This window comes from Syngnathus floridae, chromosome 4 (assembly GCF_059516105.1).
Source record: "Syngnathus floridae isolate MCC-2025c chromosome 4, RoL_Sflo_1.0, whole genome shotgun sequence".
Lineage (NCBI taxonomy): Eukaryota > Metazoa > Chordata > Actinopteri > Syngnathiformes > Syngnathidae > Syngnathus > Syngnathus floridae.
Genome location: NC_142416.1, coordinates 11,819,730 through 11,834,702, shown reverse-complemented (window position 1 = coordinate 11,834,702; position 14,973 = coordinate 11,819,730). Strand labels below are relative to the sequence as shown.

Here is a 14,973-nt window from a genome sequence, read left to right as displayed (position 1 = left end):
CTCTCTTAGAATGGATCTGCTCTTGTAATGAAAGGAATGTTTGTCAGAGGCTTTCTTTACGACGAGACTGGGCCGTCGCAGCTTAGTGGCACCAGCAGAAGCGCTCTCCTTCACCGTTGGTGTTTGCACACTGTGTTGTGTTCATCCTGCCACTAGTGACGATGAGGCAGCTGGCACCTGCTGTGGCGTTTTACACACATACATCCACCAAGACTTGCAGACGGAAAGTGATTGAAAAGGGGGGAAAAAGTTCATTGGGCAGAGAGATCATCCGGAAGGCTGGCATGAAAACAACTGCAGCCTCAGTGTTCACACTCACACACGCACACACACACTTTTGCAGGTGTTTTCAGCTGCTAGCGTCGCCAGCCAGGAGAAGCAAACAAACGAAGGATTATAAGAATTTGCTTCTCATCACATGGCCTGATTTGGAATTTGCCACACTTATTTCACTTGCTAAAATTTCCTCCCATTTGCATCCTTCAACGACACCAGTATTTTTAAATTTGTTCGGTTTACGTTTCTTTTTACTGGTAAATTGTATTTTAACACGTCTATTTTCATTTTGGATCTTTTAATCGTCCATAATCAGTGAAATATGTTTTAATCAATGAATTACTGTGTAGAGAGTTACACACCTTACTCTGCTATTCCCATCCACACTTGTTGCCGTTCCACTGTATTGTCAAAATAACCCAAATATTTAGCTCTAACAAGTCGTTGCTTTATGTTGGAAGGAATGTGTCTCATTAATCTTCAATAATTTCATCCAAATCCAATATAACTTTGTTTACACTAGCCATAAAGCATCCCACAATTCTTTGAAGTGCTGTTGAATACATAAATAATGTCATTTGTCTATAAACCTGTAAAATATACAACACATCTTTATTTATATAGTAATGTTCGCATCTCTATAAAATTTAATATTGTGAAATAATTAACTCCGCATGAACTTAAAAACCGTGTGAAATAAACACGCACCTTAAAAAAGTTATTGGAACCAAAATTCTGTTAAGTAAATTAGAAGTGGGTGGCAAAGTGTAAAACATAGCGCAACACGCGTTTGTTAGTATTATTGAAAGTGCACCAGACTGCCACCATTTCAATTTGTGGAACTTTGACTTCAATTTGTATTTCTTTCCAAATGTATCTTTTTTTTCCTGAAGAAAAGCCCAAAGGAAAGCATGGTGCTGCACGTGGAAACCTGACATTCACAGCCAGTTGCAAAGCAGAAAGTATTGGTTTACTCACGGGTTTCCCTGCTTTTTGTCAGCCCAAGTTCAAACGGATATGCTTGTCCATATTAACATGTCTGCTTTTTTTTTTTGCCTCTTTTCTTTTCCTCTCGCTTGGCCTTCCGCAAACAATAGCCATATTGTAGCTATGTTTATTTCTGCTCCCAGCGGTGTCTGTCTGGGGTCGGGCGCTCAGCCAGCCCCTGTTTGACTCCTCCCTCACTAAGTGTCTGTGGACTATTTTAACCCCTTGACAAAGTCTTGTCTTATTGACCTAATAAATGAGATTGGATAACATAACTTGATTGTCAAAGGAGAAAGTTACCACCAGAACCTGCTTTCCTCAAAACATGCTGTTTGTGCAACAAACACTATTTTATATATGTTTTGGGGTTACAGAGCAGATCACATGGTAAGACCAATGTCAATACCGGCTTGAGACAAAAGTCATATGTGATGCCATAACTGCTTACACTTTTGTGGAAACTCTACCTCTGTCTTAAGCCAACATCAGACACAGATTTCTCATCAACTTTAGTGATGAAATGCTTTCAAAATGTGCAGGGGAAGGTCACCTTGGCATATGAGAGCACTTTTTTTAAACGAGTAGGAAAACAGCAGGCGTCTAAGATGGTTTGAATAAATTCAGTGTGATTTTATGTTTCCAGAGCATCTTTATTCTTAGTCAAAATTGCTGTTCTCCATAGCGATAATAAATTATGTTAAAATCTGTGTGTGGGCCACCATGCAAGCATAACATTTTTGGAATGGGAAACTTTAGGGGTCGCTTGACCCTGTTGGTATTTTAATCACCATGTAGTCAAAGCAGTTGAAGACATCACACACATTCCAGGTGCTCAGGGTCAAGTGTAGTTTTGGTGACAGTTGACAACTTCAAGAAAGTTCTGTGTTGCCACCTTGTCCATTAATATGGAATATAGTGATTCACAGTTTTTTTAAATGTATTTTCATGTTTCTCAAAAGATTGTTGCTATTACACATACCTATGTAAAAAAAGTGTTAGTTTTTTTTTTTTTTTTAATAAAAACATTTTTGTCTCCACAGAATAGTTCGTGATTATCTAAGTGGCACACCATTTTCCTCCTACCAGGAGTCCATGTACTTCTCTCGCTTCCTGCAGTGGAAATGGTTGGAGAGGTGAGAAGTTACGCTCATTGTTTGGTATCCACTTTGCTTATAATTATTAATTATTATATAATTATATTAATTTGCTTATTATATAAGAATAATTGTCAATTTTTGGCTATGTGAAGCCCTTTGAGACTGTTTGTGATTTAGGGCTATACAAATAAACTTGACTTGACTTGACTTGGCTTAGATACTGTAGGATGTTGCATTGGTTTCTAAGCTGGTGGTTAGTTTGCTAGCTAGCAACATGGTATTTCACTCACTAATCACAAAACATCTTAATTAAAGTTCTTTGTTCACCAAACACTGGTCAATAATTTTTCCAGGGATGGAATCCTTTTAAACAATTAGAAGGAACGATGGTATGCCAATGAAGACAACTCTATTTATCAGCATGGGTGGTCTCAAAACCATCCAAAATGGGTGCAGCCAAATCTTGTTTTGGTGCGACCAACTGAGAAATATCCTAAGAGTATATATAATATATTTTAAAGCTTTAAAGAACTTGTATCACCAACTAATGACAAATGGCAGCTGCTTGCACCCAAACACTAGCGTGGTGCTTCTCGTTACTGATTCTGTGTGAATGCTTAATAATGAATGATAATTTGCATAATATTGGGAAACTGAAGCGGTGTGAATAAATAATAATAAATTAGAGCATTGTTCCAGCTTCATGTGGCAGTTTAACTTAGTTCTTCCTGTCTTTCAATTCTAGGCAACCAGTAACCAAAAATACCTTCAGGCATTACAGAGTACTAGGAAAAGGTGGATTTGGCGAGGTGAGTGTCTTCAAGATAACACACAATGGTACTTCTTGAAATGTTATTCATTTTACGTAACCTCACGACACCTTTTGATTATTGTAAAACGATGCGGCTTGATTTTTAACTCCCTCGCTGACACCAAATGATGTTTGCTCATGTGTCCGCACTACTTGTTTTTCCAGGTTTGTGCCTGCCAAGTGCGCGCCACCGGTAAGATGTACGCCTGTAAAAAGCTGGAAAAGAAACGAGTGAAGAAAAGAAAAGGTGAAGCAATGGCTCTAAACGAAAAACGAATTTTAGAAAAAGTTAACAGTAGTTTTGTAGTAAGTACTACCTTTTTCTTATTCAACCTTTCAAACCAATTGTTTCTTGTGTGTGTGAATGTGTGTGTGTGTGTGTGTGCGTGCATGCGTGTGTGACAAACTGACCATCATTTGTGGCTGCAAATGGAACAAATAGCATGTTTGCAAAATTTACCAATTGGCTATCAAATGCTCTTTTGCGTCATGGCGTCCACACTTTTTCGTAATATCTTCATGTTCTGTGGAAAGAGAGCTAATGGGACGAAAATGTACCTACATGTGGAATAAAACCACATACCACATGGTCATTTTGACCAGCTGCAGCTTAATCATGGCAAAAAAAATACATGTTATGCTACTGGTGAGCATTTTGCAAACATTGCAACAACTTTTTTTTCATTTGAAGCACTTTGCTTTAATCATGCTTATGAAATGGTTATTTCATGTGACGTCTTGATTTTTGGTGGGGATGACACTGCTAGTGATTTCAGTTGAAATGCAAAGTAGTCAAATACCTTTTGAAAAGTCTTCGAATAATATCTATGCTGACATATGTAGATGCTACTTCACATGGTCTGCAGAACCACAACAGCGCTGCAGGTTTGCGTTATTAAGAAATAAGTTGTGTGCCTTGAGTTAGTGATGGAATTTTGTGGCACACAACAAACTGCATGCAGCATGTGGAAGAAAGAACTCCAGTGTCCCCTTTGAGTAAGTGCCACAGAACCTCCACCACCCCTTTCTGAAAATCATTAACATGCCACTATACCATCATGCTTAATGCTCTTAATAGTGCGGTTGCTCTTGGCTGATTTTCCTACGGAGGAATTCTCTAAACTGATCCATAATCATGAGCGAGTGGTGATTTTTGGCTGCCACATGAAAAAGCAAGTCTCAACATTCTTTTTGAGAGTCACCAAGCTTTGCGTTTCTTGTGTGCTGGGCCAAAGCGTCAACGGCCGGGAATGTGAAGCTGGCAGTCCTTAACATAAGAAAACATCTGGAAACTTAAAGTAATGGTTTTGGTTCACAAATTAAGTCGTTGATATGTAGGCATAACTTTAATTTGTTCATGTCAGGTGCCCTATAAAAAATGTTCATTTTACAGTAAGCCATTCTTTTACCTGTAATGCAATGTGCAGGATATTTTTAAATTTTGTTTTCCCTCTTTCTCTGCTCTTTACTGTTAAAATGTATAGTAGGTCAACATCTCCGATGCACAAGCAGGCAGGAGAAGAACTTCAACTTGTCAGTGTTATTCTTGTTAGAATGATTGTTCCACAGACAAGATTATTACACCAAGTGTGTCTTTATTTGTCTTGGAACGCAGACTTCCAACTGGGATAAAAAAAGTTAATTCCTGTTTTCCGTCTAATTTCATGAGAATGTGGGTCCATGAAACACAGTGTGACTGTTTGCAGCTTCTTCACATTGATGACTATGGCAGAACCTCTCCCTGTTCTCCATTTGAAGCTCATAGTTGTTTGAATTGTTGTATTGTGATGATGGGTGAGCTATGTTGAGTGTCTTGCTTGAGTGAGTCACGGTATTCACTCGCACACGCACACGCAAGGAGAATGGAGTGGGCTTGTTGCCGAAGCTTACACGTCAACTTTGTGTCACCTGGGATTGACATGGTTCTCTGCGCGTGCTTTTGCGTGCACGCCTGTGTGTCCACGCACCTATGTGTGTGTGTGCGTGTTGATTCTCTGCGCTGCAGGCAGAACTGATGACTCGTCATGTACCTCTCTATCTACAAGAGCTGCTCTGTTGCCTAGCAACACTGACCAAACAGCAGTAGCGAGAAGAGTCAAGTGCTCTCTGAAACCCCTCATCGCTCGCTCCTGTTCTTTGTCTTTTTGATCACTGCTCTCTATTAGTCAATAGATATGGTTGCCTTATGTTTTCACATTTTAACTCTTGTTGCCACATGTTGTAGTGCGCATGTGTGTATTACGGACATTTGTTAGCTTTGGCCCCAATGGCCAGTAGCGGAGAAAAGAGCCACTCACTTTATTAACTTGGTCGCCACATTGATCAGCTCCTAAAACAAAGACAAGACTATTGAAATACAACCCTGTCATTAATTCGTACCAGAGCTGCTGATTTCAAAGTACTCTTATGTTAAAATATTCAATAGAGTTCTAGGAAATTTTTGATTGGGTGCTAAAAGGACACAATGTGTTTTGTGCTGCCGAGAAAAACTGAAGAGGGCAGTTGCTCAATACTAGTAGTGGCTTGTTTATCCTGCTTTCCCCCCTTTTTTTTTTGTTTGTTGGGTGGGGGTTGGGGTGCACATGATATCACACACAGGAATTTTCCCACACCCTCTTGTAGACCGTTACTGTCTACGTAGTCTAAAGCATATGGGATTCCTCCCGGTGGCAGTAACATCCTGCTTGTACAGCACTGATACACTCACACACGCACAGACAATACGCTGCATGTCATTGACCCTCAAGGGAGAGAAGGAAAGGTTGGTGGGAATAATGAGGGAAAATAGAGCTCTAGAAAATGGAAAGATATTAGCCCGCGGAGGGAAAGAGAAGTCTCATGTCTGAGTTTGGAAATAATGATGAAATGAGAAGTCTAAAGTTAAAATCATGTTCAAAGCTGCTACATCTAAAAGAAAAGATGATTTGATAAATAGCTCAATCTATTTTAAAGTGGAACAATTAGTTTTGTTTTGATGTGGTCTTGTCTTTTCAATCCAATCCAAACCAAACCGGTTTTTGTTTTAAATCTTTTTTTTTTTTTTTCTATTTTATCTATTTTTTCCCACCCCCTAATTCCATCAATCATATCAGGATGAACTTGAACCGTCCCAGACTATTCACTGGGCCCTTTTGTCCAAGATTGGTCACATCAAACAGCTTTCCTTGCCTTCTTCTGGATAAATAGACAAAAAAAAAAAATAGCGGTGGCTATTTGTCTTTACTAATGTTTATTTAAAGTGTATCTTGCAGAATCAATTACGAACCCTATAAAATGGTTCTTGTGGGAATTTTTAGTAGGTCAGTATATATACATTCTTAATTTGAGAAAAACATCTCTTGAAATGTCTACTTTACCTAATGTGAATCATATTTGAACTTGATGTCATGTGGGTGGTATGTAACCATTGTGCCCCTGATCTCTTACTTACCACTTATCTTCCTTCTATCTCTTCCACCCTCATTTGTCCCATATACAACTCCTTTCTTCTGGCCCCTTCCCTGACCCCTCTTACCGCCTCTATGGCAATTTGCCCCCTTTCTAGGTTAGTTTAGCATATGCCTATGAGACCAAGGATGCCCTGTGCCTGGTGTTGACCATAATGAATGGTGGTGACTTAAAATTCCACATCTACAACATGGGCAACTCTGGCTTTGATGAGCAGAGGGCCATCTTTTACGCTGCTGAGATCTGCTGTGGCCTTGAGGACCTGCACCGTGAGAGAATAGTCTACAGGTTAGCAAAAATGGGATTAAAACAAAGAAATACTGTCTCTCTTTAGCTTTTGCGCGGATTCTCCCATCTTGACTAATGACATACTTCCACAGAATGAATGTGGAAACCCCAAAGAGGCGTGATTCAAATTATGGAAAGTGGAGCTTTGCAGGGACTTCTAGATGTCATTGAAATCCATTCAAAAACATATAGCACACTTTAAATTTTAGAATGCCTTATCTAACGAATAGTCGCCAGCCAATCGGGGCATGCACTTTTGAGGGAGGGCTTTTGTTTTTGTTCCTACACTCTCAATCAGCTGTCTCCAACCTTTTTTGCATTACATACCAACTGTTTAACCAGCATAACGTTTATTCAAAAAGGGATAAGTTCATGAGTCAATGTTTGCGTGCTTACATATTTCAACAAATGTACTACTGGACCAAAAAAGCATTTTCAAGAGACATGTACACATACTACATGACAAGAACTCGCTCCTGTAAATAACAGTCGTAAATACAAATGGGTAGATGTGACACGCCCCGTTTGAGCTGCGTGCTTATGGCGATCCTAAAATAATCTCCATGCTTTCCATTACCTTTGATGGGAAATGTTGTCCCTGCCAACATGGCTGCCGTATTGGCGTGTTAGCCTGCAATTGTCTGTAGTGTATATTTGTGACAACAGCGGCTCAACCTGGAAATACGTATACAGCAGCAGCTAATTCAGGAATTAACAAACTTCGCCAACTATCGTAAAAAGGAGCATTTTGGGTGCATTGGCCACCGTTTTGTTGTCGATTAAATGTTGAATCCGTTATTTTTTTAAATCAAACTTCCATTCTATATACATTTTGTTATGTTTGTTATGTTTATCTTCTTTTACGTTGTATTTTATTGTGTTGTATTACATAACACTTTATGATAATTGTGACTACAACATGACTTAATTTCTTAATTCTCGTCTTTTTTTCCAGGGATTTAAAACCTGAAAACATCCTTTTGGATGATCGTGGTATGTCTTTGTTTCTTCTCTCACATCAGATCTGTCTGTTTATTGGAATGCTGTTTAGCAAGAGAGGGTAATTTGCATACCATCGTTGTTTAGAATGAGCCAGCAAGAGGGACCGAGTAAATCAACAGTCACCGAGTTCAGTCTGTTTTGTGCAAACACTGCAGCATATTGTGTCCGATCTTAAGAAGATATTTATTAATGGTTTCCTCTCTTTGTGCTTCCTTCATAAAATCTGTGTTCAACCATAGGGATTATGATTTTATACACTTATCATTATGGTTCTGTGAAATCTTCAACTGTGGATGTATACCGTAAACATCTGCATCTTCTTTAGGGCACATCCGCATTTCAGACTTGGGTCTCGCCGTACAAATTCCAGAAGGAGAGACGATACGAGGGAGAGTAGGCACTGTTGGATACATGGGTATGAAATGGACTTTTTGTCAAACACAGTAGTGGCCACCTTATTGCTAATAGTGGCCTAATTAGCATGACTCTCTCTCCGGTCAAACTACCATTTCCAGTTTTTCTTCATCCCTCCTTCTGCAGCTCCTGAGGTCATCCAGAATGAGAGTTATACTTTCAGTCCAGACTGGTGGGGTCTAGGCTGCCTTATCTTTGAGATGATCCAAGGCCAGTCGCCCTTTCGCAAGCGCAAGGAACGTGTCAAGCGGGAAGAGGTGGACAGACGAGTGCGTGAGGATCAGGAGGAGTACTCCGATAAGTTCTCCGAAGAGGCAAAAGATATCTGCCGACAGGTAAGGGTAAAAGTTGGATACCGTTGTTTGTCGCTTGGTTAAAAAGAAAATTAATTCCGCTCTTAAGTGGTGACTTAAATTCAGTATAATGTAATGCATGGTATTTATTTCAGGATGAATAAAATAACATAATGTTAGCTGCATTTCTCCCTTATTTGCAGCAAACATTCCACACCATTGCTTTTAATGTTATCAAATAAAAAATGGGGTGGATGAGGATTTTGGACATTAACCCAAATCCGTTACAATTGGTGCACAGTTTTGGAAAATTATAGAGGCTACACACATGGTAGTCGTTTGATTAGGCAACGGATGATTGCACAATAGGCTGGACTGGATAGAAGACTAAATGTAAGGTCTTTTAATAAACAGCCACACACAAGAACACAACACAGACAGCCAGATAGCCTTCATTGTTGCTCTTTGTCGACTGTGCTGAATTCAGTCCACCTGACCCTTTTGTATGATGTCACACTGCCCCCACCTCAATAGACATCATGTTGTGTAAACAATTTACATTTGAGTGTACCATCCAAAACCACGTTGCAACAAGCTGAACCGAATTTTAATTGCTTGAGTGAATTGTAGCTTTTGTAGCCATTTCACTTTATTATAACTAGGAATTAAAATTTCAACACAAACCCACTTATCTGTGCACCAAGAGGGAGCTACTGAGCTTATCTGTTTCAGAGCCAGAGCGGAAGAGACGTTTATTTGCGTCCTGCTGTGGAACATTCTGACCTGAGGTTCAACAGATTAGAAGACTCCCCAGGGGGAGGATGAGTGGGGAGAGCAAGAAGAACGCTTTCTGTACAAAAAAATTGGATAGAAAGCTGGGGGGGATGGGGTAGGACTCATGGTAGAGATGAGCTTTTTCCTCATTTCTTTTCAAATAAGAATGATTGTGCGTTTTTTGTTCCTGTGTTGTGGTTTGTTTTATTTTGATGTTCAGGCAAAGAGACAAGTGAATTTGTATCTTAGTGCAAAAATACTTATAAGTGCAAAATACTTATACAAGCCATTCAGGTGAAACTAGGGTACAATAGTGCACTGACAACTGAAACAAATGTGAACTGGAGAGGTGTGGTGAAAAAGTGAGCACACCGCTAAACTGCACTCATCCACTTCACAAAGTCCTCTGATGTAGGTGTTGTGCAGGGAGTATTATCCACAAGCTCTCAAATAAACAGCAGCAGTGCCTTCTAATTCTAGCCACGGTTACGTTGCGTTAACTTGTATCTACACAAATTACTATGTCTGGTCTTTATCCAATTATGTGGGATACAGTCAAGGTGGCGGCATGTATGTGTTTCAGAATAAGACCTATGCAGTCTTTGGATCAGTCCTAATGTATTGGATTGTATTTTAAGTTTTGGTTTTTCTCCCTCCCTTGTGCTAGCTGCTGGCTAAAGATCCCAAGCATCGCCTCGGTTGTCAGGGTCGCGGTGCCGTAGAGGTCAAGCAACACTCTATCTTCAGAAACATCAACTTCAAACGATTGGAGGCGAACATGCTGGAACCTCCTTTCAGCCCTGATGTAAGCGCAACACACACACACACACACACACACACACACACACACACACACACACACACACACACACACAAACCCAAGAAAGGAAGTAGAAGCCCCCCCCCAAAAGCCACAAATTAACGTTCACCTTGTCACGACCGCATGTCAGTCACCAGCTATTTAGCATCGCTTTCTGGGTGGTGAGAAACGGACCTTGAATATGTTATTTTAAATCCAAATCTGAAACTGGTTCACATAAAAACGGAGTAGAAAAACTATGCATTGGTGAAATTGCGCTGTTCTCCGCTGAGAAGCTGTTCAAACATTTTTTTTCTTTTCCAGCCTTCTAAATAGTCTGGCAGAGAGAATGTAACTGTCCTGAGAGGTTAAACCAATATTTGCCTGAGCAAGCCAGTCGTCTGTTTTTGTGTATGGTTGTGAGTAGTAGGGGCGGGCCCAAGTGACTACGGAACCAAATTCCCCATTGATGATTTTGGTCTTAAGATTGTTATTAGAGTCCTTTTCATCAAGCATTTCCCTCAGGGTTAAACTTCCACCACCCTTTTTCTACTGCATGATCCCGGTCTTCCCTGTATGTTTCTGTTAGCCTCGTGCTGTGTACTGCAAAGATGTCCTGGACATAGAGCAGTTTTCCACTGTCAAAGGTGTGAACCTTGACCCCACCGATGACGACTTCTACCACAAGTTTGTCACAGGAAGTGTCTCCATCCCGTGGCAAAATGAGGTAACTACAAGATCTAGAAACTGGGATGACGTCATTGTTCCCACAGCTCATGCGGTGATTTTCGAGGAATGTCGTACAAGTGATCATAGGAAAATATTGAACAGAGATTTAGAGAAATATTATTTCTTTTCTATTTATGATGAGGAATTGCTAACATGACCAGTGTATTCACATTAAATAATATAATTCATTATTAATAATAGAATAATTACATAATTTAAGATAATTTGCGCACGTTTTGTTTTCATAAGTGTGCATCGAATAGGTAGCCATTCACATTAATCGCTACTTAAAAAGTAGCTCCGTTTTGATAAGGGTTGGTGAGCTCGGTTATAGCAATTGCAGTTTAAATCGGAACATAACAGAAATTGTCATTGAATCCTTCTCTCCTTGTATAGATGATTGAAATGGAGTGCTTCAAAGAAATCAATGTCTATGAGACTGATGGGACGTTATGTTCGGACCTGGACATGAACCGGCCTAACCCTCCACCAAAGAGAGGTTTCTTCTACCGCCTGTTTAGAAGAGAGGCAAGTGCTAGTGCTCCGGCAACTCTCCGAGGGGGTGGGGGTTAAGGTACTTCCTCTTTCCTTCTTTTCTTTCTGAGCCTTGTCAAAAATCAATCAAACGTCAATCCTCTCTCATGTGATCGCAGAATATTTAGGTGAAACTTCTTGGCTTCCCTTTTACACCTTTACTTTTTTTCCCCCATCCTTTGGTTGAACTGTGCACTATTCTGTTTGGCTGTTGTGCTTTGGAAAGTGTTATGCTTTTCTTTCATTTATTTCTGAATTCCCTCTTTTGGCAGCATGGTTCCACAATGTTTGTGCTTGCCGTTCAATGGAATATGTCATATCACGTATGCCTCCTTTTCCTCAGGTCTGTTTTAAGAGCGGTTACAGTGACGACGAGTTTGAGGAGCCCTCGCGACTTTAAACCACTCCCTTCACACCCCCCCATCAAAAAAAAAACCCAACCCTCTCTACACCCTTCCCCCATTGCCGCTGATCTTCACCGTAAACTCCAGCCGAGTGCAAATCTTAGGAACTCAGTGAATGTTGACCTGTATTTATGAGCTGTATTAAAAGTGTATTATAATTAAAGAAAAAAAGTATGAGTTTAAAGATTTTGTACCTTTGTACTTGAATTTATGTCTAGATGTATATTTTCACTAAAGGTTGTATTGTACAAAAAGCCATAAAAGTACCACTTGAATGCATACATGACATTTTCATTTTATTGTCTTTGGGAATGAATATGGATATTGTTTCTTTTGGGTATTTTTTGTTTATTTCTTTTTAAAGAAGCACAGTACAAGTTGTCTTATCAATGTAGCATAAGGCTTTTTTTTTTTTTTAAGTCTGTATGTTTAGCATTGATTTGGCCAATGAGATGTTTTTAGAACATCGGATCCACTTTATCCCAAATTAACTCCATTGCCTCCTTAACCTTCAACGCTCAGGTACATCTGAATGAATTCTGTCAATTATGGAGTACAAATCTGTTCACAATTACTGCGTTGTTGCCTAACAATTTTACAGTACATTAACAAAGTCCCTCCCACTCCTCGCTTATACGTCTGGCCAATGTATACCTCGTCCCAAGTTGTGCAGGTCTCGACAGCATTGCAGTTTCACGTGCCTGTTGCAACTCGTATTGAGCAGATATGCACAATAATATCAGATATCAGGCCTTGTTTCTCCCTCTGGAGCACAACTCTTCAAAAAATATCATCTTTTAATCCCCTAAGGAAAAGCTATGGGGGATTTCTTGATCCTTGGCCTCGTATTAATGCCATCCGTCTGATCTTTCTCATCCTAATCGTTCTCACACAACTCTCCCTTTGTGTTGCTGCCCTGGTGAATTCATCTTGGAGACCTAGAATAATGAGGAATGATGACATAAGATGAAAAATCTTTCCTGCATCTGATAATTACTACATCAGTTCTTAGCCACTGTAGAGTTTCTGTGCAGTAGATCATAAATATTTGGCCACATATTTCACCAGTAGAGAATATGCAGCTATATTCGGTGATTTAGGATGTGTTTATGCTAGATGAAGAGAACTCTGTTGTAATAGTGCGCACTGTTTACGCTTCCATGTACAGTAGTATGTTCTCTATTAGAAATGACTGAGGTGCTTTCTTGTATGGATAAAGGCAGAGAATGCAGGATTTGAATCCCCTTATAGTTCCAACAAAACTGAGTATAGAGATTTTTCTGATTTTCTTGCATTTAGGACTCAATTTTTGATTTATGTGGTTGCTCCCAAAAGTATTTGATGTTTAGAGATGACATTTGAAACTTCCAATCATCCGTTATTAATTCTATGAATACTCAATTTTTACTCGTTAGCTCACTGTGGACATTGTGTCATATAAAAATACAACTTTTCTTGCCTTCAATGCATTCTAGCAATTTTGATCTGAATTAATAAGGAACTTCAGTTGTTTTAGGTTTGTTATGTTTCTGCAGTTTTTTCCCCCCATTTCTCATCACTTTGCTAAAAATCAATTGTCTGCATTTTTTTTTTTCCTGAAATTTAAGTTAATAATAATGGAGGGACTTTATTTGTATGTGCACAGAATTTCACAAATGTCATAGATGACTGCGTGTGTGCATATATGACCCCCTTCCAGTTTGATTTTGTTTTTCTCTAAAAAAAAAAAAAAAAAGTCCGCCATTGCACATTCCATAATGACCATTGAAACGTGCCATGTATTTGTTGCTGTCTTGAGTCGTTTTGTTTGTCTTTGTTGCACTCAGGCATGCTCTCAAGCTGACTTTCTTGCCTTTGTAGATTTTAGCCTTTTTAGTACTTCTAGCCTCAAAAACTTTGTGCATTTAGAATAAAGCTGTAAAACTCACTTGCTCTCATAGAGAAACTAATGGCTGCACCTACAGTATTCACCTGTCAGGTCAGTAATTATTCCTCCACCAAACATTCATTGCACTAGGATGTGTGTGTGTTTGTGTTTTTTGGGTAGATTATATCCCAAAAATAATTAAATGTGGTATTATCTGAAAAAGATTAAAGGAGGACTAAGTGTCTTCATAGTATGTGCCAATTTCGAGAAATAAATTTGTGACATAAGACCTTTTTTACACTTTTCATGCTTCCGTCCGTCCATTCTGAGATCAATTCCTTCACGTAGAGAAACTTTAAACTGCTCAAAGGTTTTGAATGTCCGCACTAAGTGCATTGTAATGCCTGTTTGAACGAAACACATACGTTTTATTACGCAAGCATGTATTGGTTTATAATACATCAGGTTCCTTGTATATGTAAATGATGACATTTTAGTGCCAACATATCTTTGATATTCGAGGGCAGTTTAAAATGACAAGGTGACCTGTAGAGATGGCCTTGTTTGAATATGTTGAATGCATTCCTTCTCTGATTGGATTTAGCCTTTCCAAACGGGGGTCAGCCTCAGCAGTAACACCTGAGCGAGAGAGCCTCAATTCCTTGATTTTGCTCGGGTCTAGTCAATATAAACCTGGAGAACCACTTGGGGATTCTCATTCTGTCTAGATGTGTGTGCAAAGGTATTTCAAGGAAAGCTTTACTTGTATTCCAACAGGGCCTGGGACTTTTTTGATTATTGTTTTCCCCCTCTCCTTTTCCCCCCTTTTGTACCTGTACAGTCATGTTGTTCAACCACTGCAGTCATTGTTAATTCTTGTACAAGTTGTATCACTGGTTGTTGTACCATATCTTACATTTGTAATTATGAAACAATACACTGCCATTTGTATAAAATTCACCTGTGTCCTGAATAATTTAGCGTGATACTTATTCGAAGTGACTCAGATATCCTAAGAATTGCCATTTTGCCCAATATTGGTTCCTGGCTAAAATCTCCATGCTGCACATTGAGAAGGACTGTTTGAGAGTTCAAAGAAATCTTTTAGGGGAAACTGAGCTAAATCCACTGTATTTTTGTTACTTTTTGGTTCCAGCGCTGAAAACTGATTCCGTTTGACTCCCAGGTCTCTCTCGAACCTCATCCCCAAAATTGTTTTAGCGCGATTTATTGTTTTAACCTTTTCGGGAA

General features: G+C 39.4%; 1 protein-coding gene across 2 annotated transcripts in view; it reads left to right on the top strand.

Annotated features, from left to right (window-relative positions):
* grk4 (G protein-coupled receptor kinase 4) overlaps positions 1-14,682 on the top strand; it is a 33,552-nt gene extending 18,870 nt beyond the window's left edge. Inside the window, exons 6-16 of one of the 2 annotated variants that reach the window (XM_088373516.1) lie at positions 2,304-2,396; positions 3,106-3,169; positions 3,337-3,477; positions 6,716-6,906; positions 7,862-7,899; positions 8,234-8,323; positions 8,449-8,657; positions 10,057-10,194; positions 10,778-10,915; positions 11,314-11,445; positions 11,795-14,682. In XM_088373516.1, coding sequence (XP_088229642.1) covers positions 2,304-2,396; positions 3,106-3,169; positions 3,337-3,477; positions 6,716-6,906; positions 7,862-7,899; positions 8,234-8,323; positions 8,449-8,657; positions 10,057-10,194; positions 10,778-10,915; positions 11,314-11,445; positions 11,795-11,851 — 1,291 coding nt within the window. In that variant the 3' untranslated portion in view covers positions 11,852-14,682. Of the gene's footprint in view, positions 1-2,303; positions 2,397-3,105; positions 3,170-3,336; positions 3,478-6,715; positions 6,907-7,861; positions 7,900-8,233; positions 8,324-8,448; positions 8,658-10,056; positions 10,195-10,777; positions 10,916-11,313; positions 11,492-11,794 lie in introns of both variants that reach the window. The other variant, XM_088373517.1, reaches the window with a different exon arrangement.
* Positions 14,683-14,973: the final 291 nt, after the last annotated feature.